This window comes from Rhea pennata, chromosome 2 (assembly GCF_028389875.1).
Source record: "Rhea pennata isolate bPtePen1 chromosome 2, bPtePen1.pri, whole genome shotgun sequence".
In the NCBI taxonomy this organism is placed as follows: domain Eukaryota; kingdom Metazoa; phylum Chordata; class Aves; order Rheiformes; family Rheidae; genus Rhea; species Rhea pennata.
In genome coordinates, this window is record NC_084664.1 from 48,167,458 (window position 1) to 48,194,061 (window position 26,604).

Consider the following 26,604-nt stretch of genomic DNA (forward strand, 5'->3'; position numbering starts at 1 on the left):
ACAGGATTGGGAATGTGTTCCTTGACTATGTTTACTATTGGTTACATCTTCCTTCTTTCAATATTTAAATTTTTCCCATGAGTGTCTAATTCAGAAGACTTAAAAAAAATTTTCAGTTTTACTTTTCTCCAAATAGTTTTCTTCATCTACATTCCCTCATCCTGCCATAAGTGACAGAGTAGAGCATTTACTTTGGTCTTAAAGAGCCTAAATTTTACTGGTGATACGGCAATGTAGGTGCTTTAACTTTTGAGCAGTTTTGAGTAGTTTTCTGTTTACAAAAATGGTGTTCACATTGTTTTCTTTGGAACACCTGCAGTGCTCAATGCCATTTCAAATCTCTTCCCATTCACTATACTGAGAACTCAGCTTTTTGACTTTCGTTCCTGGCCCCTCTTTTTTTCCAACTAGTTTACTGTAGATGATTATTTTCCCAACAGTAAATCTGTTCTGCTCCAGGCTTAAATCTGTTCACACATTAACTGGATATACTTAGGAAATACGCTTAGTTTTCCACTATCAGAATGTGAATTCTCATACTTAATAGCAATTAGAAAATCAATAACTGCAAACTTCCATTGCATAATCCTTCATTATAATTGCAAACTTCAAGTTTAAACTTCAGCCTTATTTCTTCAGAGCATCACTGTGTGCTGATCTGCAAGTCATATGGTTTCAGTACTTATCTATAAAGAGTTGTCATTTTCTGTATCAGACTCCTGTCCCTTTTCTTCCTCCACTCTTCCTTGCGTCACTGGTTCACTGTGCATTTTAATTTATGCTCCTTCAAACCGATAGAGAACTATTTGATGCAAATACGGAGTGTTTTTGCATAGTTACAGGTCTCTAGCAGCATCAAAATTCTAAGCTGAAGTGAGCACAGAACATGTGACCCAAAGCCACTTAGCACACAAACTATCAGGCAGCAGTTACTGTGCAAAGCCCAGGAAAATTTGATCCAAGAGATGATCCTCAAAGATTATTTCCTTTTAAAGAATGGTAAAATGTGAAGTACATAAGAAAAAAAATTACTGTTATCCTCCTCTAAATTTGAAACTGGTTAGCTAGAAATGCTAACTAAGCTAGAGAGCTGATCTGTGTATGTGGAATCTTGTAACTGCCTGTCCAAAGACAGACTGAGATAAATACTGCCAGAGCTAGACATTACTCATCCAGTGATGATAATGAATAGTTAGAGTGATCAACTGCAAATACTAACGTTCAGAAAGCATTCTGAAGTGATGAAACTCAGAGAATTTTGTATTACTGTTAACTTAATTCCATGTAGTTAGAGTTTCCAACAGGGAAGAACTGTCATCTTTCAGTGAACCAAACCAAGCTGAAAGTGGCTCAGCCATACAGTTTGTAAAGTATTATCTACCTCACAAGTCTTAAAGTAACTGTCAGTTCAACTATACAGTTCAAGGTCGTATGTAAAAACAGGGAGAACTATTCTTAGACCTTAACACACAATCTTTCCATCAAGACACATCTGACAGAACTTTTGTTCTTGGATGTCATGTACCAGATACCAAAGAACCTAAAACACAGCTGGGAAGAGATTCCCTCACTGCAGCTCTAACAGTAGCTTTGAACAAATCAGAGATTCCCTTTTATGATGAATACTGAGCAGCTTCATCTACATGATAAAGGGAGCATGTAAGCATGCAGGACACCGAAGACTTTATTCATAAACAGCTTATCTTTACATAAAGTGTGTCCTGCAAAAGGTACTGGGCCTTTTGATAACAGACTGAGGCCACTTAACTACATCTCGTAAGCGTACGTGTAAGATACCAGTATCTCACAAAACTCCCACGCCTCACTCCTGGACAGAAAGACTGTGACTCTGCAAGGTGTTACAGTCATTTGAGCTGGTACGAAAAAAGGTAACAGGCCTATGCTCACCATCTTTTTGTACAGCACTGCAAGGTGTTTCACGGTATAAGCCAAGGAGGGATGATCTGGAGCCAGCGCTCTTCTCCTGATGTCTAAAGCTCGTTCATAGAGCTCCTCTGCCTTATCATAGTGCTTCTTCTCATTGTACAAGGCTGCCAGATTGTTGAGGGACTGTGCGCAGTCTGGGTGGTTGGGTCCCAGGACTCTCTCTCTCATTTCCAAGGAACGCTTCAGAAAAAGCTCTGCTGTCCTACAGAACACATTTGTTCAGTAATATTTTAAAACCGGTTACATCTATATAGGCTGTAGTGGCTGTTGGAGACAGAATAAACTCAGCCTCGGAAACTGCAGAAATTCTGACATCTGATAATGGGCTTTCATTTGCCTCTGGACAAGCACATGCAGGATTAGCAAGTCATTTGAGCAGTGAGTAACTATATATGCCACAGTCCTGCCATACAGGCTAACCATAAGTATGAAGGTAGAAAGTTAATTAACACATTCCTGTGCATCTCCAAGCCCCATTGCTAGGGATATAAAAGCCAGTCTAGAAGATTTCAGCAAACATTACATTATTCTGTAGCTACCCATTTCTTTATTTGACCTACAATTCTTGGACATTCTGCACAACTTTTCATAGCAGTCAAATGCTTTTATGAACAAAGCAATAGTTGAATGTGAGTAAAGGCTCACACATTTTTCTAATAACTTTAAAGATCATAAAACAAATTATACAGTTCAGCAGATAGCTTTCATACCAAAGGTAGAGAGACAGGAATAGGTTTTATATATGTGATAAGATTTTCATTGTAGAGTCTGTCTGGAAGTGATGAAGTGAGAAAGACTTTCTATAACGGCACTATTCAAGCGTTTCCCTACCAAAAGTACATACTTTATTATCTCACTAGAGTACTTTAATCCACTGCAGATTTATAGCAGTCGTCTATCACAAACAATGGGCGATCCCCACATAATCCTGGCAGCATCCGTTGTAACTAGGTAGTTTGTCATCCTGATACACACACAAATTCTGCGTGGTTCTATTCCCAAAAGGTCAGTTTAGTAAATTGGAAAAAATCCATTTTACATTATAGAGAAAGAGCTCGTTTACACTCAGAACAGCAGGTTCAGTTCTGGAGCTCTTAACAAACATCAGAAGGTGTTCTTTCTATGTCAGGGCTAGAAGACTAAGTGTGATAATATGTAACAATTGATAAAATGATGCACCCTTCCGTCATTGATTTCATTCTAACTGCATCAAATGAGCAAAAAAATCGATCTCGGCCTTGCTGATTCAGAACAGATGCACAATACTCCACTAAGAAAAAATGATTTAAACCTCAGCCAGAAAAATACTTGTGCTCCCTGATGACACCGCGGAAAAACAGTTAATCTAAAAGTAGACTGTGTTAAGACAGGAACTTAATATGAACAGTGTGGAACATAAAATGATCTTGCATGAAATCAGATAGTTACTCCTATCTCTGCTGCTCCTCTATAATCATTCACTTTGGCTTGACTTCATGATAGTAAACTGAGGGAAACCTCCAACAGCTGTTACAAATCAGTTCCTTTATTGTAAAGATCCTGCATTTAACTGAGGCTCTATGGGCAGGTATCCTAAATTGCAACATACTTCTATAGGTCTCCAACAACTGCTGGCAGCTTAAAAATCAGATATAGGAAGAATGTAAAAACACTTCCAGAACTTACTCTGTGCTTATTTACTGTTCACTTCCTTTCTTTATCAAAAAGACTCAGCTCAGGAGAGGAGGACTTATAGTGTGTTTAAAATTCACTTACAGTGAATTTTTAGTTCTAGAATACTCTGTGGACTAAAGAAGCTGGTGAGAAGAATGCCTAATCATGCAATGAGAACTGCTCTGCTTGCATCATTTCCCTTTTTCACCTGGCTTCTAGAGAGCTTTCGTGCCACTCCGTCATATTCTGCCCTTAAGTGGCCTGCAGGGTAAGAGCTTGAGGAAGTCCACCATGGTGAATAAATACTTAAATTAAGATTTCTAATAAAGCTGACATTTTGAGTGCTGTGAAAAACCTTCTGTTCAAGGATGAACACTACAAAAGGAGGGTGACAAAACAGTGACTCTAAGTAGAGACTACATAAATTTTGAGCAAGGCTAGTAAAATGTAAACTGCGGAACATCAATTCTAAATGCAGAAAATGCACTGACTTGGCTAATAAGTACTTCCTGATGGCATTTACTCTAGAAAATATAAGTTAACTTCACAGTAAACAAAAAACTTGTGGCATGAATCAGGAACAGCATCCTAGTGAGTATCTGAGAATGTCTTTAGATTTAATACTTGTTCCTAAAGCTTTGCTTCTACTTAGAACTATGAGAAAAGATATGTCACAAGGAATAAAACTTACTCAAGGTTATTCTGCAGGTAATAGAGGACTCCAAGCTCATTGAGGGTTCGAGCATTGTCTGGTGTATCTTTGCCTAATGTGAGTTCTTCCAGTTGCAGGGCTCTTTGACGCAGGAGAGCAAAGCCACACTACGTCAAAACACAAGGTAATGTAAGCCAATTATCATTGCTTTTACAGTGTACTACTAAGAATGGAAAATTGAAACACTCAATTTTGTGCTAAAGAAACACAATAACTCTATTTACATCTTACTTTCAGGCTAAGTGCTGCATAAGCGTTCTGCTCATTTACATCTGACAGTGAATTTCACCCAATACACTTCCCAGAAATAACACAGACTTCCAGGCTAACTAGCTGTGTCATCTTCTAGCTCCGTTTTCCCTGTACCTCACAGGCTAAGATGCTTGAACTCAGTAGTTCAAATAACCTGTTTAGATGAAATTCTTTTTAAAAACTCCAAATGAAAAATCAAGCTAATTTCCTACATCAAATGCCATATATGTATTAAAAGAGTATTTTTCAAGGTTTTACATGCATGTTTTAAAAAAAGGCTGCAAAGCCAATGCTTATATGCAAAGCAAATTAAAAAGTGCAGCCTTTGTTACACACCCTGCCCAATTCTTGACCTTTGCAGTTTCAACAAAAATATTTGTGCAGCAAAACTAATTACAAAAGTTGACAAAATTCCTGTGATCTGAATTTGTTTGTATTTAAATGCTGTGGAAAGACTAGCATTTTTGTGGCTTTTCACTACTTTCACCACAGTCGTAAACTAGAGTTACTTGCTAAACCTTTAGAGAATGGATACTACACAACAAGCAAACTCCCAGCTCAAGAATGATCAGAGGAATTTTGTAGCTGAAAAACACAAAAGAAAAGACTGAGAGAAAACTCAGGATGGTGCTTAACACTATCACTGAGATTATCCATTGCCATAAGCACTGTGTTCAATAGTATTTGTAAAAAGCCCTGTTATCTCTGCAGAGCACTTTTTCCCCATCCTCATTTTGACAGCCAATTCTATCAGCAGTAATTCTGCATCCCCAAACTGTAGTATCTGAAGTGTCCATACATCTGCCCCCTTTAACTCTATCAGCTATACTGATTCTCCTACACTTTCAGAAGACTTGAAAGGGTAGTTACCAAAGCTACGGCTGTACCACTTCACTACATACGCCTGCAGTTATCCAAAGCACTTGAGTACCAGGTTTCTAGAACAGCTCTGCAGACACGCTTTATTTTCTATACCAGAGGCACAGCTTTCCAACGTTTCTATTAAATATCAAGTACTTCCCTTACCAAACTGCCTTTTCGCCTTGCTGCCTTTTGGCGTATTTTGAAGGACTTTTTCCTCAGCTGCTCAGCTTGTTCGTATCTGAAAACAGTTACAGAATGTTATGCAATGTTAGCAGACTGCCAAATATAGCATCAGTGAATATTTTGGGTAGTATGCCTAGAAAGCTTCTAAGTTGCTTGAGAGAATGAATTCCTTTCCATTCCAAAGCCTCTTACTAATTCTTGACAAAATTTACACTTTTTGTCAAAGGCAAAAATATCTAAAACGCTTAGGGATGAACAGTGCTCTTCCTACATCTCTAACCTGTTAGGTTCTGGGAGTCCTGAGTACAAAGGTTCAGCCTACTGGGTGGCCTGCTACAAGACTACACAGGGGATGCTCACTTTTACATTGGGAGGCAGAAAACTCCACAGAAGAGCCACAGATGCATTCTGGTTTCAGGAAAAACCTCAGGTAAGTTATTTTTGTATGACCTCTGCATGAAACAAAAGCACCAGTACAGTTAATCTTACTTGTTCTGCTTTTGGTACAAGGTTGCAAGGGCATCAAGTTCCCGGGCTACTCGAGGATGTTCAGCTCCATAAGCATTTTCAGAGATTTCCAGCGCCTGCTTATATAGCTGTTCAGCATTTCCAAACTTTTTCCACTGAACATAAACTCCTGCTAGCTGGTGGAGTGACTGTGCCACCCTTGGGTGGTCTGGATCCAGCGCAGTCTCTCGAATCTCCAAAGAACGCTGGAGAGGAGCTACAGCCTGTAGTAGGGGAGCTGAGAATATGATGGCAGTAGGCAACATTCTGTATGCTACAACAGTTTAACAAGTGCCGAAGAAAGTACACGCTGAGCTCTGCTTAATTTGTCTGCTTGCTGTTACAACACTTTTTAAATGTACTTACCTGACTGAGAAGACCTAAGTCCTTAAGAAATCGTCCCAGGGTCTCATAAAGATCAGCCAGGCAGATCATACTTTCCTCTCCCTCACAGCTTTTTTCATATTCTTTCAGAGAGTCAAAATATTCAGCTGCCATAGAACTCTTATCTTTCCCAACCAGCTGCCAGTAACTCAGCAATTCTGCAAAATGTCCCCTGTTTTAACAAAGAAGTAAGAAGCTCATCTTATCTCTGAAATCTCTCTCTTGAGATTCATGCTAGGCTAAAAGAAGAAAAGAAAAGGGCTATAAGCATGAATTTTCTCTTTCTGCTCAAAAACGCTGTAGAGACAATTCATGGAGACTACTGCTGTACAACAGCAGTATTTATTCCTTTACCGGCCCCCATTTGTAACAGCATAGAAAGACAGATGATTTATATAACAGCATCACCAACAGATTAATATTCTAGCCTCTTACTACTTTAAGTTCCTGTCATTTACCTTTGAAAGGTAATAACTAGAGATTACCTCACATTTCATGTGCTTGATAAAAAATTACTTTGAAATGTTTATACCGGTCAAAGCAGTGGCTACTTTTGTACCTTTTGTAAAGGTTCTGGGATACAAAGAGATTCAAAAGACACTTGTGTAGCTTTTGTTTGTCACCCTGTTGTTGGAAGAGCCAGGGAAGTTCATCTGCACTTCTCCAAGTCACTCGGTCTCGACTATTGAACGAAAAGTACACAAAATACAAGCTGTGAGAGGCCAAATACAACTTGTCAATTTGATGTGAAAGATAGGCAAGCATATAAATGCCATACCTGAACAAACCACACTTGCTTAAACAGACTTCTATGTGAACTGTGTACTCCACTTTTTCACCTCTTCATTTTAACTTCACCTCAAAGTACCCTGCACCCCCACCAGACAGCAGCTACTCCCTCCCCTACAGGCTGATCTGTGTCTGCTAGCAGATTGGCACCCCCACAGCAACCAGTTGTCCTGTTGTGTCTCCTTCCCTGGGGCTTTCTCTGGCCCACTTTGCTTTCTGCTACTCAACAGTGTGTGCTTTGAGGAGCAAAGAGCAGTAGATCACAGGATGAGTAGAGTTAGGACACACTAATTCAGGACTGTAAAGGCAAATCAGTTATCAGGCTGGACTTGACCTGGATGAGGGGACAGAGTGCATCCTCAGCAAATCTGCTGATGATACCAAGCTGGGAGGAGTGACTGATACACCTGAGGGCTGTGCTGCCATTCAGAGAGACCTGGACAGGCTGGAGAGCTGGGCAGAGAGGAACCTCATGAGGTTCAACAAGGGCAAATGTAGAGTCCTGCACCTAGGGAAAAATAACTGTAGGCACCAGTACAGGCTGGGGGCTGACCTGCTGGAAAGCAGCTCTGCAGAGAAGGAGCAGGCAGTGTTGGGGGATGACAGATTGACAGTGAGCCAGCAAGGTGCCCTTGTGGCCAAGAAGGCCAATGGTATCCTGGGGTGCATTAGGTTGACGGCAGGTGGAAGGAGATGATCCTGCCCCTCTCCTCAGCCCTGGTGAGGTCTCATCTCGAGGACTGTGTCCAGTTCTGGGCTCCCCAGTACAAGAGAGACATGGAGCTACTGGAGAGAGTCCAGCATAGGGCTACGAGGGTGATCAGAGGGCTGGAGCATCTGCTGTGTGAGGAACGGCTGCGAGAGCTGGGCCTCTTCAGCCTGGGGAAGAGAAGACTGAGGGGGGATCTTATCAGTGTGTACAAGTACCTGAAGGGAGGGTGTCAAGGGGACAGGGACAAACTCTTTTCAGTTGTCCCATGTGACAGGACAAGAGGCAATGGGCAGAAATTGAAGCACAGGAAGTTCCACCTGAACATGAGGGGGAATTTATTCCCTGTGAGAGTGACGGAACACTGGCACAGGTTGCCCCGAGAGGCTGTGGAGTCTCCTTCTCTGGAGATCTTCAAGGCCCGCCTGGATGCAACCCTGTCTAACATGCTCTAGGTGACCCTGCTGAGTGGGGAGGTTGGACTAGATGATCTCCAGAGGTCCCTTCCAACCTTACTGATTCTATGATTCTATGAACCTGCAACCTTTCAGCTGTTTTACTGGACCTCCTCTTGTGTATGTGTTTATCACTTGCCAAATTCAAGGACGTCTTTCCTTTTTTTCTTCAAGCAACCTCAAATTTCCTAGTATTTACTGGGAGCTAAAAACGTGCATGGGAGTAGTTAGCACAAAATGAATTCATGCCCTGTCTTATCACACAATAACTTTTTTGGATGACCACCATACCCAGCATATCCTCATTTTTTTCCAAGATTAGGAAGCAATATATCAATGAGCTGCTAAACTGAAAATTATTATTTTTAAGGGTTCATTTGCAAGGATAATTTACAATACTGAGTCAAAGAAGCCTGCTATACAAGCCTGCAATTTAGCACATCTTCAGGAACTCTTACTTACCTTAGCTGCATGGTGAAATAGTCTACTAGTTTCTGTCTATAGGTAGAAATAGCATTTTCACTTTCCATACATTCCAATTTCACCATTTCCCAAGCCTAAGGAGAAGAGAATTGAGAGAAAGAAAATGCATTTAGTTTGGTTATTAAGCTCTCATGATTCACAGCAAACTGTATGAGATTTAATTATGAAACCAGTCACGTGCTGTGGAATGAAAATCTTTCCATGACAAAGGTACTATAAACAGATCATCTTGTATTAGACCAAAGCTCAGGTTATTCAGATCATTTTCCATTCTCCTTCAGTTCTGCTTGTTTTTGAGGAGATCTGGAGTCAACAACTAATGGATCAGAACTCTAGTCTAAAGGTATGGAACGCCAGGTTTTCAGCTGGTGAACAATACCAACCAGTATTGATACCACAGCTCTAATAGTTTTCAAGGGGATTCTAACATTAGACTAGAAGTTAAAGAAAACAGAAGAGAGTATAAATACATGAATGGCTATCTAGCTAATACAACAATTTATCTAAAAATCAGCAGAGGCTTAGAGTGTAACAAAGCAAGAATCTGTGAGTAACTGAATTTCTCAAAGGGGAAGACAGGAAACCAAGATGAATATCTGCTGAGATGTAACTAGTTGTAAAGCTGAGTAAACACAAGTGGACTCAAACGCTCCCCACATTTAACTTAATACAGTCAAAACCAGAGTCTGCAACCAGAGTCTGAAAGCTTTTGCACTGCTGAAGTTTCACTTACACATGTTTAGAATTATAAAAATTACCTGGAGGTGCTGGAATTTTAGCAAACCACAGCCATACGTCAGCAAACACATTTTGTGCAGGCTGTGAACGAGCGAGGCTAGCATTGCAGAAGACAGTTCAGGATAAAGTTCCATCAGTTCTGACTCACTCATACCATTGTGGCTAACACCAATAACACACAGAACCTACAGAAAGCAGAAAAAGTACCTTGCACACTTAGCAATATTTGCAGCAGAGTTCAGTTAGCCTGAAATTCTAAGAAAAATACTGTGTATCATTGTATAACTTTATGCGCTAAGAACAAAACTACTTACATTAACTCTTTCCCTTTTCTGTCCTCAAAGAACAATCCTCAGTGATAATGGATTAGTATTTTAACTGACATCTATGACAAAAAATGGCTCCAGAAACTTTCCTCTGAAACATTTCAGCTAACAGTAATTCTATTATCATAAGGGACTTTCACCTAAGTAAAGCATGCCAAAGTTTTCACACTGTCCGAACCAAAACACTACTGGAATTTCTAGTAATTGTTGAGGATCATTTCCTAATTCAATAAATGTTCCACACAACTTAAGGAAGTTCTGCAGAAGCATGGAGAGGAACCACAAAACAAGTGGTGTCTTGCATTCACAAGATACTGTGCGTTGATTATATTTACCATGCTCAAATTAGCTTATCAAAAGAAGGTTCAGTAGTAGTTTGATATGCAAAACAAATTCTGATAATGGAGTTTCTCTGGTTTAGCAGGTAATTGTTATAAAGGTCTTGTCTAAAAAGTAAATCTAAATGAATTTATATTAGAAATGTGGTGTAAAATTTTAGCAGATATAATAGTTAATCATTGGATTAGGACACCAAAGGTAGTGCTGATGTTACATTATGCAATAGCGCCATGGTTCTGTTCTACTTTTGATAATACCTTAGTTGAAATTTAAGACAAAGAGGTCACAACTGTCCCTTCTACACTAATAATGTAATGATCTCTGAATTGTACATAGGAACCAACATAAACCTGTATTTACTTTTCATTTAATAAAAACTGTCTACAGGAAAGAATATACATTTCCTGTATAAACACTGAAGCATTGTCTTCTTACCTCTTTCAAAAGATCTTTCTCTTTGTCATTCCTCAACGACTCTTGAACTGATTGCAGAACAAGCCTGTAGAGTGACACTGTGTCTTGACACTGGAAACACTGTTGAAGGGTTTCATCAATATTTCCTGTACTTCCAGCACTGAGCAGATGGACAAAAAGAGCATGGTTTAACAAATTCGATTTGGCTGAGCAAGATGAACTGAAACTACCAAAGAGCTCCATCTCAACAGTGATCTGAATTCCTACTGTGCTTAAAAGATGCACAGCACCTGGCAAGATTAAACCCGAAAGAGATATTCCTGAAGCCAACTGCTGTCATATTGCCTGATTTTTCTAAATATCTACAACATTCTTATTTCCTCCCAAAATACACTGTAGTGTTCTTTTCCTTCAACAGGAACACAGAATGAGAACATTAAGTTGGATAAAGACAGAAATACAAAACTAGATGCCGTAACTGCATTTAGTGTATTTATGAAGCAAGATTTTCAACAGCAAGTAAGCATTCTAAAACATAAAATAAAACTCCCAAAATAATGAAAATCAGTCAACTCAACGACATTATTTAAGTATAATCTTTTGGGAGTCTCTATATTAAAAACAAGTATTTCTCAGCAAGATAAATCTAGGTTAATAATAAACTAATGCACTTATTACACATTCTGTTGCACAGAAAATTAGTTTTCAGAACAGCAGGAATTACAGGGCAAAATACTGTGTAAAGGATGGCAGACAAAACAATTACTGAGCTCCCTTTTAGACTTAAATATAAAGTGCAAACTACCTGGTACATCAGTAAACCCAACCAATCTCAGTTAAAGCATGTAACAGAACAATACCAACTCCTCCAAATAACATTAAAAAGCATTAAAGCAACTGATACACCCAGAAATCAGAGTAATAGAAAAATACAAAAAAAAAAAAAAAAAAAAAAAGGCTTAAAAACAGACAGATCAAACTATCTGCATTCACTCAGTATTAAAATTACAGAGATCACAGATTCGCTGATCTTTTCTCTGTTTAATCCACAGTCAATGAAGGAGGAATAACTTTCTATTTTATTCTGCTATTTTTTCTTATATCAATGTATTTAAAAATGCAGCAAAGCTACTTGGCACTTTCTGACATAGTGATAAACATAGTAATTTCAGGATCATGTCAACTTACCAGGCAATAGTTTTACCCAGAAGAGTGACATACAAGGCATTGCAAGTTGTAGCAGAGCGACAGTGTCTCTCAAGCTTCTTCTCCTACAATATTTTAAGCAAAATTCTGTGGGCCAAGGTAAAATTAACCAAACCAATCAAAAGTTAATGATTTGAGAAGATTTGTAGATATACTTTTACATGTAACATCTGAAGAGTATGATATAGTAACTATTGTAAGAAAATACTGTGTGTTTTTCCAGGTAGTGCAGCATACAGGTGAAAATTTCCTTTCAAATTTAGGATCAAAAGAGTTACAGTCTAATCAACAGATTACTAAAGATGAAGATTATATTTCAGAATCAGGTCCCAAGGCAAAAAGACGAAATGCTTTTTTTCCACTTAGCCAATCATTGTTAGGGTATTACGCGACACTAAAGCTTTTACGATTCCAAAATGAAAGAAAATGTTCACAGCAATATGTGCAATTATACACTTTTTTTTGTTGTTAATAATTTATGCTGGCTGTTCCATCTGTATTTGGTGCTATGAGCCTTAAAGTATAAAATATTCAAATCGCATGCTGTCCTGACCAGTACTGTTTATATTACTTTCTTCTGGCAGCTGTGCTTATTTCATCTTTCCATGTTTTCATTAAAAGTTATAGCAGAGTGAGGTACTTGTAGTTTTAAAGAACTGCAACAGACATACCTGCTCTTTAGTCAATTTAACATTTGCAGAGTTACATTCTGCACTAATGAGAGATTTAACATCTTTGGAATTCAGTGGATCAAGATGAAGAGTGGGCCACAACCTTTCAGCAACAGAGAACAAAATTGCATTCAGACCTCATTAAGCAGCACAAAAAAGGAAAAAAAGACATAAAAGTTGTAAAGTTTTTTAAAGATTGATATCAAAGCAGTAATTGAACCTATTCCCTGCTACTAAGAAAGTCTAGCCTTCAAAAGTCAAAATTCCATTTTTAGCCTTATCCTGAATCTACTCACTGTATACTGCTCTTGATGTGCATGTGACTACATTTAATATTCGCTTTCACATGCTCATGTGGAAAGATCCAGCAACATAAAACAAAAGCACGGTTTCACAACAGTTAAAATGTGTTCTCATTGCAGTATCAAAAGAGAAGCTTCCATCATCCTCTATGGCTCCAAAACCTGACTGCGTTCATTACATTTCTAGGCCTTGAGAAATTTGGCCTTTTGTTCTTCAACCAGTAAGGGTAATTTAAAATAGTAATTTTAACCCAGATTTCTTTGAAATGTCCCAGAAATATAACATACCTCCAAGCCTGTGGGCATGTTTCTACATTCACTGACACAATCATTCTTACGTTCACTGGTAGAGGATCTATCAGCCATTTCATATGCTTTTCAGCTTGCTTAAAAAAGATGATTTTGGTTACTTAATACACAGGTTGTTCAAAAAAAATTAAAAAGAACTAGAAGTTTATGGGTTTCATTAACATTTTAGCTCAGTGAAAGGAGTCTTAAATTCTCCAGGGTCCTTAAAAATTGCTTAAGATCTAATTCTTGGTACGTATCAGCATGATTGGACACTATACAAAGCAGACAGAATACTATTATTCAAAAGCTCTCTGCATAAAGACTAGGCTATTTACATGCCTACTAGGTCAGCTCACAAGTCTGAACCTTTGGATAAATAATGTAACCAGACTGCTCAAACATTAGGGTGTTAAGACGCATCAAAAAAAAAAACCATGAATTTTACCTATAAAAACAATAGACTATTTTTAATCCACTACTTAAATCACTAATTGCACTAATGCACTAAATTAAAGCACTAACCACAAATTATTTTATGTACTCTTTATAGAAAAGTAAATGTTAATACTACTGTTACATAGATATCACTGAACCTACTGCACTCACAAAAGTTTGTTTTAGATTGGCAAACAGTAAATATTTTGAAAACATACCTGTATTTGGTCAATAGAATCAATAATTATAATAATGCTGCCTTGGTGACGTGCAGAAAGTTTTTCCAGCCAACGGGGAAACTCTTCCAGAAGTTTAGCTGGATCCAATGTCAAAGGTGACACTAACCAAGAATGTTGCATAAGCTGCAGAATTATAAACATAAATTAAAAATTCTATCTTAAATAACAACTAGCAGAGCTGAAGACAGACCTATCAACACAAGAGAAAAATCACTCCTTTTTGGGGCAATTTTTCTAGTCAAGCTAAGAGGTTGCTTTCCTGCTACTAGACGAAGAAAGCTGGCAAATGTTAAATCCAAAAAATACTTACAGAACTCATTGCATAAATTATAGAGGGACAATTTTTATACAGTGCACAAAGGATTTAGAGATTTAAAAAGGCTTAAAAGTTGGACAGCTTTAAATATGCAGATTTCTAAAATACATGAGAAAATTGCAAGGGGCCCACAATCGATTTTGTTTTTCTACAGGCTTTAATCCTGTGAGGTCCTCAGCAGCATTATGCAAAGGAAAAAAAAACCTCAGATTCTGGCACACAAATACTCCGCATTTATTCCCCACATATCAAACACATACTTCAAAAATAAATTAACATAGGAGAGAGACTAGTCTAGGAACAATATGGTGCCAACTGGCAAATGCAGCCTCAGGTTTCTAAATGCACAGACAGTAGAGATACCACCTGCTTCTCTCTCTGGCCAGATGGCAGGAAATTTTGGAGGAAGTTTACATGGTTTCATAAGCCATCAATATTGGTCACTGTAAGCATAATTGCTAATGCCAATCTATTAAGAAAATCCCAGAGATGCTTTTTAATTGATCTGCATTCAACATATAGGATGAGAGCTCCCACTTCTATCATGCCCTTTGTCTGTGTTACTCTTAGCTGATGTAGAAAAGCCCATAAAAATCTGTATCTTTTGACACACACATACTGACACTACTTTCTAAAGAATCAAGCTATGCCAGGTAAGTAATAATATAGCATACCTTTAAAGTAAGGCGTTTAATTATCAGTGAAGATTCTGAACTGGTAGACATGGGCCTCCCCACAAAGTGATAAAGAATTAGTGTGTTTGGTGAATGCTTCTGCTGCAATTGAATCCTAATGACAGAAATAAAAAAAGCACCTAACAGACCACATTCTTGCACATATATTTTCATCTCAAATAAAAATAATCAGTTTTACTAAAGGAGATAAGGTATGTTACGGAGTGGTGTTTGGTATTTATCTTATCTTGCATAGTAAATCAGGCATTTTGTAAGCTATAAATGAACTTTTTATGTCAGTTTCCATTCTTGATCTCCCCAGAACTGGTAGCCATTAACAACTGCCCTTCCTGGCTCTAAACAGTCACATGTTACCAAGCTTTTAAGAACCAATGACACTATTATTTTTAGGGCAGTAAATTCTATCGCAGCCTGCAAGTGACTGCAAAATGCATTTCTGGGACAAATTATTAGGTCAGATCCTTCCTTCCATTTGTTTCAGCAAAAGACTCCAAAGGACCCCACTTGGCTATCAGAGAAGGACAGAACTACTGAGTTACTGAAATCATCTATTAATGCTGTGCAAAGACAGATATATAGGCCTTTACAGTTGGAGTCACAGAGGTATTAAAACCTGTTGAGATGGAATTAGCTACTCAATTATTACAAATCTTTCCAGGATGTTTTCCTAACTTCAGTGCTTCTTAATCCCTCCCATTTTACTTCTAATTAAGCTGATATGATGCTTAAAATGTAATTGAAACCTTTTCCTTAAATTTCATACATGGAAAAAGTATTTTTTAAACTACCATTTTGACAGAAGGAGAGATTTCCCAGAGCCTGGTCCTCCTGAGACAAGCAGAGGTGGAATAGGTGCTGGTGCTGCTACCAGGTCATTCAGACGTTCAAAATACTATAGGAAAGAAACAACCATTACAAAGTATTTCACTGTTTAAGGAAGGAATATACTGCTTGATATGGTAAACTGCCTAATTACAAAATGCATATGCAGATTTATTGAGGTAAGAGGATAAATACTAAAACGTAACTCTATACATATGGAAATAACTTTATTAATGAAACACTGAAAATACTAAATTTATTACCTCGTTTAAAGAAAGCATAAAATACATGAATATGTTTTTTTTTTTTTTTTAATTTGGTTCAGTAGGAATTTTTAGGGCTAATAAACTGAGCTGGTGTTGTTATAGCAAAGCAGTTAGGTCCTGTTTGCCAGGACTTAGCTTTCAGAGTTGACATCTGCTATTACATTTTGAGGCACCAAGCAGACAAACGAGAAGTTTTCTTTCACCACATGAATGCCCAACAATGTTGTGGCAGAGTTCAGGGCCATAAAATAAAACCCTTTCATCCACTTGGGAGAAACAGTTTGTCACTGCACGGAGGAAGTAGAGGCTGGGTTAAGGTGCACATATGTGTGTATTCTATCACTATTCTATTACTTTAAGTGTTCTAGTATGCAAAAAAGATGGCACATTTTTCCAACCCACTGCCAATACATGAATAATGAAATCAAAAGAAAAGCTGTGCTAATAAAACAGAGGTGCTAATAATTTAATCATAATAATAGAGAAACTTAATCCCTGTATTATAACATAACATCAAAGAACGTTGAACAAATTCAGCTGTAACATCAGTCTTTGCTACAGACCACTTTCAAGGTTCTTCTTCATACACTTATCCTACCTTCCCTGTATATACTCCTACTTTGAAATGTTTTAGAAATTTGATTTCAAATAATGAGGAACTATGGAGTTACCAAGCAACTCTCTAAATTTTCCTGTGTTATTCTCACACATGAATGGCTAAAAGATCAGATGAAACCTTTTTATTATTGATCTTCAAAACTTAAGGTGTCAAGACAGAGCTCTCATTTCCTTCAAAAACACATTCAGAGCTTTTTCTATAAACTTCAAAAGCCTGGGACGCCCTATTTCTGGCATACAGTTACAGTGTTTTTCTCCAGTGCAGGAACAGCAATCACTTCTTCATCAATGCCATTCAGTAACAGGCAAACTGGCATAACTCCCAGAAAACAAGTATGTCATCTACATAATGCATACGGTTTCTTCAAGCCAAAGGAATAACAGCCCTAAAAGGATGCTCTCAGACACAGTTCCCTCTGCAGAAGTGTATCTTGTCACACCAGAGACAAAGCGAGTGATAGCTTTCTCTTCATTTCATACATTTCTAAAACACTTACTTTCTCAAATCCCAGCTCACATGTTGAGTTAGAGGCCTGCTGGAAAGCTTCCATCTGTTCTTGTTCATCATGTGCATCCCACAGTACATCACCAAAAACTTCCTCTTCAGGAGTGTTCGACTCTTCCTTATTACCTAAATCCTTGCCTTCTAGTTCTGTCATTTCACAGCCCAATATATCCTGAGTAACAAGAAAACTAGAAGGAAAAAATTGCAACTGCAGTTCTTAAGTACAGGCACTTCTGATACCCTTCTCAATTCCACTGTATATGATTGCAACTCTATTAACACCAGTAGGCCCATTCCCTTTTAGGCTAGCCTCAAACATAACTAAATGGGTAATTAAATGATTCCAAGTGAATATTCAATGCACAGATCTCAGGACACTGGTTTTAGCTTCTCAGGGGAAGCTACTCATCACAGGAGAGGATAAAGACTATGCAGTCTCTCCTTATCCCATGATAGGAAATATGATGTTAACAGAGAATTTACAACCCTATCTGATCCCTTTCTACTGCTTCTGCCCTTGGGTACTGCCCAACTGGATTTTCTTCCCACTTGCAGAGTTTCTTGCTAGCCAGCTACTAATGACAAAACACATGAAGACCTTTGAATTACATTAAAGTAGCATTTAGCAATCACAATGACATTTTAAAATCAGAAATCAGAGTGGTAACAGAAAAAGGTGCAATGCATCAGGTATTCTACCTGTTTAATTATCTTTTCCACACAATTATAGATTTCATATGCTCCTTCCTCCACACTTCCCATATGATCAATCATCTGAAAAAGTAAATGGCAAAGCATGTAACAACTCTGAAACTAATGGGGAACAGTATTTATGACTTCCCACAAAAACATTCTAACATATTCAAATTCCATTCTGTTTTACTTCTTAGGTAGGTTTCATCTTGTCTAAGTATTTGAAAATTTGGCATCTAGTCTCAGCTGTCTCAACAGTCCTCTCTATAGAGATTAAAGTCAAGTGATCTATGTTCAGATGAAAGGAATTTCTCTAGAGGTAATCTCTTTCCTTCCCCTCCGCCCCAAGTAGCTACAGAAGGAATCTGGACAAACAATTTTTCCTAGATTTAGATGGCTAAACATAATTGAGAAACTTTATCTCTATAGCACATGGGTTTTTTTCCAGTGAAAATGCAGTGGGTTTTCTTTCCTGCTAATGAAAATTTCATAATCTTCATAAAATGAGCTTCATCTATCTACTCATATAATTGTATTACACACATCCAGAAAGAGTGCAATGCAATTTCTCCTAAAATGTGATGCTACTAGCACTCTCTTGTTCATAACAGGAAAGCAGCCTTTTAAAACTCAGATATCTTTAAAGTGCCATACCTTTGCTTTGTTGACATAACAAATTTGCTCAATTAACTGCTGCACCAAGACTGAGCTCTCTTTGTCATCTTCCATTCTGTGGTAAATCACACGGGGCTTTTCTTCCGGATTTCTCAAGAAGGCTTCTTCATAGTCCTCCAACAAACAACTAGATTGGAAATCAGCATTCTTGTGCTATATTACACTGCTGTAGTAAATAGTTCAATCAACACAAGCTCCGAAGACAGGTTTCACTGCAAAATCTAATTCAAAGGTCATACCTTTTCACAAGGTCAACCAAGTATTTCAGCAGAGAATTTAAGATAAACTCTGAAGCAAGGAACAGCTAAAAGAATAATTTCTGCTATTTGTATCAAAAACATCAAAATCATTTATTATTTTTTACGTTGCTGCTTTTTAAATCAAAACTTGATGTTCCTATCACATTACTAAGTGAAAACTAATTGTCCTGCATCAAAATAACATGGATTCACATGTGATGAATGAGTGTCACATTTACGTCCTGCCATCACTTATTTGAACACTCTGTTCTATTTCTTGATGTTTTTAGGAAAAGTTCCTTCGTATTTATTAAGACGTAGGCCAGGTCTCTTAGTCTGTACTAGTTGAAATGGAGAATTATAGACCTCTGATCTCAAAAGCACTTTGTATTTGTATGTGTAAAGGAATAATCACTTCGATTCCATGTTGTTATACCCAGTGATCTATTGCTGTTCTATAGAAGGTATTATACAACTATGTAATGGCAGATCTCTTACACATTATTTTCTTTATATGAGCACTACAATTTTCATCATAGTTTTTGTACAAGAAGACTCTATAAATGAATATTGTTGGCAGAAAACCCTCCTGAGCTTTTTTGAGACACTTTTCAATATGGATTTCATTCTTAAACACTTGTGGCCCACATATAAAAAACTTGTGGGCCACTGTTTGGCAACAGTCTTTCAGGGTGCCAATGGCCCCTCACCTGCTAAAACATTCTTCTTCCTAAGGGCGTAAAAGTATGGCAGCTCTAGCCCAATTCCTCTATGAACACAAATCAAAATTTTCTGTAGTACCTGACTGTTCCCTGAGGCACTCCACTGCTGTAACTCTTAGCTACTAGTATCTCAAGCTAGCATTTAGTTCTCTAGGGAAAGATGTTTTACAGAAAGAAACAGCAGGTCTAGTTAATACAAGAGCTCCATTAATATGGCAGTTGTGGAATGTGAAACTTAACATATTTACTGATTATTACTTTCATACAGATGTTCTGGAATAATCACTCTATGATCCTGAATATTATCTTTTCTGAACCCTTTTTTCTGTTCTTCAGTGAAAGGAAAAATACAACAGAAATAATCCTAATGGATGGAAATAACCTTAGTTCAGTGTTTTTCATTTAGGAAGTCATGGTTCTTCTAGAAAGTTAGCCAATTACTCACTGAACAAATAAAAAAACACTGCAATACTATTTGTTATAAAATACCATTACTTTAGTAAACAAAGCTATAAAGGGCTAGTGTAAGATGCCATATAGAAGAGCCATGAAATCAATTCAGAAAGAGCCAGAGAGAGAAAATAACACGTAATAGAATAAAACTGAAATAGTATATGCAGGCGTAGGGATAGATAAAGAAATGAAAAACACAGAATAACATTCATCCCAACTATCTTCAATTCCTTCAATTCCTAAGATTCCAGCAATATGCACAGCAGAGAGCTGTTCTTAGAAGGCATAAAATTTACGTATTGTTATGAAGACATCTTTCATGCTGTATTTTAATAGAACCTATAGCTAGAAGAAGAAAGGAAATGTTATGAAGCTGATACATTCTGTGAACTGTCTACACTAGTAAATGAAGTTTGAAGGAGTATGATTTAGAAGCTACTAGCTTAGGAAATGTACTGAGCAAAGGATCACATACATTTAAATAAGCTATGCACTCTGCATAATTGCCAGTTTCCCTTTGCTTCACTAGACCAGAAAATACTTACCTTGGCAAAGTTAAATGTAAGAGCAAAATGACTAATGAACTTTTTTCAATTTCCCATTTTCTTACATCCTTAAAATGACTTTCATTTTCTGCTGGAAAATGAACAACTTGAAAGAAGTATCCCATTGTTTCACAGATTCTTTGAAGTTTTGGTGAGTAGTTCTGAAAGCAAATTTGAATAACTGTGCTTTATTACTAAATCTGCATAACAGTAAGGATTGCTAGATAAATCACAGTTCCTTTCCTCTATGCAGTTTCTTCCCCTGAAGTCCTTGACAATATTACCTCCAACTTCACTGAAATCAGTTACTAAAGCTTTTGTGGAATATTGGAGGAATTTTTGAGTAAGTTTCATAGTGGAAATGAAACTCAGCATATCAGTTAATGCAAGTTTGTGAGGTTCTCACCCTAATGAAGATGTCCACTTCTGGTTGAGTCTCTTCAGTACTAATAATAAAACATCTTACTGTGTTACTCCACAGAGAGTGGGAAAACAGAGGCGTAACCTGTAACAAACTAGCAACAGCAGCATCCCAGTCATCTGCAAACAAAAGAACAGAGTCAGAGATCTTCAGATCTGACTACATTATATAGCAGATAAAGTCACTTCTTAACATTATGAATACTCCACTTTATCTAAAATAGTAGTAACATTTTCACTCAACTCTTTTTGATTTAATTTTTAAATTTTCAATTTAAAGGACTCATATAATTATATTTTTATAAAACCATATAATTTGACAATGTGGCAAAACATAATAGTGTTAAATATATTCATGTTATCACCACAGTCATATTTCCTTTAATGGATGGATGAAATGTATCCACAAAACCAAGTTGATGGTTGTAAAACAAAAGAAAACATCCAGGAATGATAAAAATCACCCATAATCTACCTTTTTTTTTTTTTCAGTTTTACATGTATTTCAGTTAAACCATGCTAATAAATACCAGTGAAATAATATGGAAAGTTCTTCTTCTTGAGATAAAGTCCCTTGCTTTCCACATTTGTATCGTATGTCAATTCACTATAGAAATAATGAATTTTAAAAACTTCTCTTGCTACTCATTTTGTGATTGTGATTACTAAAAGGGATACACTGCCCTTTCAGTACCATCTGGCATGATGACAGGATTAGTATATGAAGTTGGAGGCACCACAGAGCAGACCCGTCCCTCCAACTTCGCAAGCAGAGATTTCTGTATCAGAAAGATACAGAAAGATACCTGAGAGACTGAACAAAAAAAGGGAGGAAGTACCTTCAAAGCCAATGCTAAGGGCAGTTTCTAGGGGTTCCACAAGCAGTGGAAGAAAGCAGAGCACCAGAAGACAATTTGCAAGAGGCCATGTGGGAAAAACTGTTATACAACAAGAACTATTGATATCAACAGTGTAATATTTGAATTATTAGATATAACTAATAATTTCTTGCACAGATTCATGTAATAATGTATACATCCTGGTCTTGCAGTCAGATTTCCAAGAACTACCCCCTAAGCTGAGTCAAAAACTGCAAATCCAACAAAAAAATAGGGAAACAGTTCATGCTAATACCCACATAACATTTATACTGAGGTAGAGAATTTGAATTAAAAAAGAAAAAATGAATGCCAACAGACACGGAGAGAGAGAGAATCTTTCTTGATCAGTATGAATAAAATGGTACTTGGTTTATTCACAGTGAAGCACTATTTACTGGTATTTGCTAAAATCACTGCTGTACATACCATAGTCATCAAATATATAAACACAACCTGGCATGTACACCATTACTTACCTCTGTTTATATTCGCAAATGGTCCCTCAACATCTATAGAGCTATGAGCAAATTCAGGTCCTCTGAAAGACTGCTGAAGTTGCATCATACTACCCATGGATGGTTCACTTCCCAAAGCTCCTCCATTCCAGTATTCAGATTGCACCCCAGAAGCTAAGAAGTGAAAAACAAACAAAAAAGCCTTCACTGTCAGTAAACAAGGTAAAATACCAATCCTAAATTCTCTAGCTGAAACCTGCTCTCACATGCAAATGATTATACTTTTTTTTTCCTTTAGCAGATTCACTTGCACCTTTGTGTACTCTAGCTCTAAATGGGCATTAGTCCAAAGCCACTGAGAAGTCAGGCAGCTAAAGGAAGAGGCAAACAGAATTTGTTATTACATGGATTGCTCTCATCTGTTGGGTTCAAATGCTGACTTGGATCACATAAAGGAAAACAATTCACAGTATTGTTACAGTCATTTATGCACATTATAAAATCTTTGTTCAACTTTTGTTCAGGAAAGTTCTGCAATTAAAACAGCATGAAGTGGCTGTAGGTCAGGACTGAAATAAATTTTCCGCACTGTGTTAAAGAGCTTTCACAGTATCTCTTTGCCATATGCTTGGATTGCAGCTCTGCCAACCAATATGTAACTTTCAAGGCACTAAATAAAACTTACATTTTGAAAATAAGGAAAATGAGAAAGATGTAGAAAAAACATAGGAAGGGAAGCAAAAATTCAGAAATGAATTTAACAAAAAAAAAAAAAAAGGACAGAAAAAGCATGCAAAGGAAAACAAGATGATCTGTATCTGGGGTGGGGCAGGGGGAGAGAGATTATCAAATGCGTAATTATGCACACAGCCAATCACTTCATTCTGAAATACTTCTAGTTTTAAAGATTGCCCATTTATACTCTTGAAAGACACAAATATTGACATATCTTAATAACCAAAGTGAAGGTAATGCAACAGCACTTGAATGTAGGATTTCCACAGTAAGCATTTGCGGTGCAATAAGTAACAGTCCTTACCTGTGTTAAAGTGCTGTCTGCTACAATTATTGCTGTATTTTGAATCAGATGCAAAGCCAGAGGATTAATCACATACCTATCTGAATCCATCCCTTGTTATGCTACCACTTATAGCATAGGCAAGCTTTTGCCCTGTATGTCATTAAGTTTGCTAGGTCTTCCCTTTCAAAAAATTATTTGATGAAATGATTCTTTCGGTGAGTTCACATTTGTTAAATATCTAATTGCTATTTTGAAGAGTTTGGCAGCTGAGCCTGGAATACTTCATCATCCATGGACAGTAAGCCCATCTAAGATACCCTCTAGTTTCGACTGCGCACTTCTGGATCTTTTGGAACATAATCTCTTAAGAACTACAATCAAAGAATACAGAAGAAAGCTCAGAAGAGAACATAAAATTCAGAGCTGTTTGTGGAACAACTTCAAGAAAGTTTCAAGTCGCTCTCTCCAGATAATGTTCCATTTTCTTCATTGATCCATGAGTACGACCAGAAATTTAGAGTCTCCACAATATAAACTACGGTTGTAAAGTCAGTTCCCTTTATTCTTTGCTTTTGAACACAGATTAATAAACCTTTTATCAAGAGAATATAAATATTTGTCTTATGCTTTATCGGTCATAGACTTCAGTCATATTTCAACATAAAATGCAAAGGACAGTATTCTTACCTGTAACATCTGTACAATTATCATCAGAATCAGACTCTTCAGGATCAAACACTTGAATTCCTTGGGCCTGAAGTCTCTGAAGTTTTGCTTCTAGCTCTCGTTTGGCCCTCAGTAAGTCCTGAATCTCATTTTCCTTAGTTTCCCTAAAAATCTATGAGTAGGAAAAAAATAGTTTTGAAGTATAAACCATAAATCTCTGGAAATCCAGTAACAGTTCCTGGATGTGTAAGTTTTTAGTATTCACTTAGCAGGGAAAGGTTTGAAAATGTGAACAAAAAGCTATCAGGAGCTTAAAAATTATTTGGAAAACATAGTTAGAAATTATCTACTATTAAAACTTTACTCTTTTAAACCTTAGCATATCATTCTGAAAAATAAGTCTGCCTTAATATGAGAAATTCATTAAAAATGAGCAGTAATTTTCTTGATCTTTGAAAGTTTAGTGCTTTTTAAAATCATTATGTAACAACTTTTTTCAAAGGTCTCCATTTACTTTTCAAGTGTTTTTATATTTACATATAGTCTTGCATTTATTTTTGATTGCTGTGGTAATTTAAATTTTCTAAAATAAGAAATGATCAAGCATCTCCAGCTGTCCTGTTTGTACAATATTAGCATCATAGAAGAGCAAAACATTAACACTGATTTAAATACAAACAGCAGAACTACTCTTTAAGTCTGATTTCTTGAAGAAGATCAAAAACAGTTCTCTTTTTATATATCTATCAGACACTAACACCTGTTACACTTAAGGATGTCAGTAATCTTGAAAACAGTGCAAAAAACGGCCATATTGCCTTATTACGGGTGGTAAAAGGATCATTATCTGCAGCAAGGGTAAAGCAGAAGCATCCACTTGGCCCTTCCAGTTATTCTAAAGGTAAAGCCTTTCCACTTTTCCTTAGTTCGGTGTTGTCTTTTAGCAGCCGAAAGAGATGCACCACATATGCTTTTCTCTCTTGTAAGCTAAAAGTATTACCATTACAGTGCTAAATACGCAATTGCTCAGAAAGAATTAAAGTCTGTGTTTAAATCTACACATTCCTTCAATAAGTAACAGTCGAGCAGCCTATGTTTTCTTGTCACTCTCAGGTATAAAAGTTGTAAGGACCAGTATCAGAATGACACAGGAATTTAGTTTCAGATTCATCACTGCATAGTCTCTTTTTAATACATAACAAGTGATTTTCTCTAAATTTTGTCTTAAGTTTTCCAGAGAAGGTTGGTAGGATTATCTTGAAGGAAAAAATCAGTTATAGTGATGATACTGCAACTTTTTTAAGAAGGAGAGGTCCTCATGAAGGCTATTGCAGAAGAGTTCATCGGGCGAATGGGACTGAGTGACACCTTCACCTTTTTTTGGTCACTTCCCCAGAGAAACAAGAACGAAGCCGTACCTTGAACTGCCTTTTGACTTTGTCTCGATCGTGTTCAAACGTAGCAGCTCTCTCCATGGCTTGGTATTTGGCTTCCAACGCACTCTCCTTCTCTCTAAGTATTTTCTGGTACGTTTTCTGAAGGGCCTGGAAAGATTTAACCCGCTGTTACTCCGAGAGTAAGCGGAGGAGGCTGCTAGCAGGTTAGCGGCAGATTGGTTTTGCGCTGCGGAGGTCTAAACGGGGTCTAAACGCCTCGGCCTCCCTCTGGCAGCCGCCTCCCGCCCGCCGGCCCGGACGCCTCCCGCGCGCCTCCTCGACGCCGCCAGGCCTCCTTCGGGAAGGACAAGCCGCCCGCCGCCTCCGCACCACGCGCAGCTTCTCCGGGAAGCGGGAGAAAGCGCCCTGGGTGGTGGCGGCGGCGGCAGCCTCGGGGCGCGAAGGCGCCGTGGCGGCCCACGGCCTCCCGCCCGCCCGGCGATGGCCACCTGCAGCTCCGCGCGCAGCCGCTTGTTCTCCCGGTCCAGCTTGGCCTCCTTCTTCACCATGGAGGCCACCTCGTTGTTCTTGCTGACGCGGAAGATCTCGTACTCCTTCTTGAGGCGCTCGTACTCGGCCGCGCACTCCAGCTCCTGCACCGACGCCGTCGACTTGAAGCTGGCGCCCAGGAGGCCGCCGGGCCGCGCCGCCCCGACGCGCCGCAGGGAGCTGCGCAGCAGCCGCGCCTTGGGCTTCACCTCCACGGGGATCTCGCACGCCTCGCCGCCGCCGCCGCCGTACGTGTCCTCGATCACCTCCCCGGCGCCGCCCGCCGGGCTCACCAGCGACGACGCCGTCCCCATGGCCGCCGCGGCGGGGAGGGAGGGGGGAGGGTCTCGCCCGGCTCGGTCCGGCTCGGCCCGGCGCGGCCTGGCCCGGCCCGGCGCGGCCGAGCCGCAGGCGCCTCCCCGGCGCGCCGGGCGCCGGACGCTGAGGGCAGGCCGGGAGGAAGCCGCCGCCGCCGCTGCCCTCCGCTCCCTCCCTCCGCGCCTGCCTCCGCCCCGGGGTGAAGGCAGAGGGGGACGGACGAGCCTGGGGCGGGCGGCGGTTTGGGGAGGGAAAGGGGGTGGGAAATCTCTCTGTGAAAAAAAATCCAGGCTTTTAGGTTTTGTCTAAAAAAAAAAAAAAAAAAAAAGGCGTTGACCTGAAAAGTAACGCTGGGGATGGTGTCGGGGGCGGGGGGGCAGGGAGAAAACCGTCTTTCCTAGGAAAGAGGCCGGGGGGCGCGGGGGGCCGCGTCTCCGGAGGCGTTTGGAGCGGGCGTTCGGGCAGCGCCG

At 38.7% G+C, this 26,604-nt stretch overlaps 1 protein-coding gene across 1 annotated transcript in view; it reads right to left on the bottom strand.

Moving 5' to 3' along the window:
- The window catches only part of NPHP3 (nephrocystin 3), a 30,546-nt gene extending 4,349 nt beyond the window's left edge, over positions 1-26,197 (bottom strand). The window contains exons 1-24 of the mRNA XM_062569425.1: positions 25,777-26,197; positions 25,310-25,435; positions 23,913-24,063; positions 22,226-22,378; positions 20,855-20,988; positions 20,449-20,609; positions 18,469-18,616; positions 17,821-17,895; positions 17,114-17,293; positions 15,699-15,802; positions 14,890-15,004; positions 13,879-14,022; positions 13,223-13,320; positions 12,633-12,735; positions 11,944-12,026; positions 10,777-10,915; positions 9,697-9,861; positions 8,918-9,012; positions 7,062-7,184; positions 6,485-6,674; positions 6,101-6,342; positions 5,591-5,666; positions 4,292-4,419; positions 1,909-2,149 (exon numbers count right to left, since the gene is read on the bottom strand). Of these exons, the coding sequence (XP_062425409.1) occupies positions 1,909-2,149; positions 4,292-4,419; positions 5,591-5,666; positions 6,101-6,342; positions 6,485-6,674; positions 7,062-7,184; positions 8,918-9,012; positions 9,697-9,861; positions 10,777-10,915; positions 11,944-12,026; positions 12,633-12,735; positions 13,223-13,320; positions 13,879-14,022; positions 14,890-15,004; positions 15,699-15,802; positions 17,114-17,293; positions 17,821-17,895; positions 18,469-18,616; positions 20,449-20,609; positions 20,855-20,988; positions 22,226-22,378; positions 23,913-24,063; positions 25,310-25,435; positions 25,777-26,130 (3,528 nt within the window). The 5' untranslated portion in view covers positions 26,131-26,197. The remainder of the gene's footprint in view (positions 1-1,908; positions 2,150-4,291; positions 4,420-5,590; positions 5,667-6,100; positions 6,343-6,484; positions 6,675-7,061; positions 7,185-8,917; positions 9,013-9,696; positions 9,862-10,776; positions 10,916-11,943; positions 12,027-12,632; positions 12,736-13,222; positions 13,321-13,878; positions 14,023-14,889; positions 15,005-15,698; positions 15,803-17,113; positions 17,294-17,820; positions 17,896-18,468; positions 18,617-20,448; positions 20,610-20,854; positions 20,989-22,225; positions 22,379-23,912; positions 24,064-25,309; positions 25,436-25,776) is intronic.
- Positions 26,198-26,604: the final 407 nt, after the last annotated feature.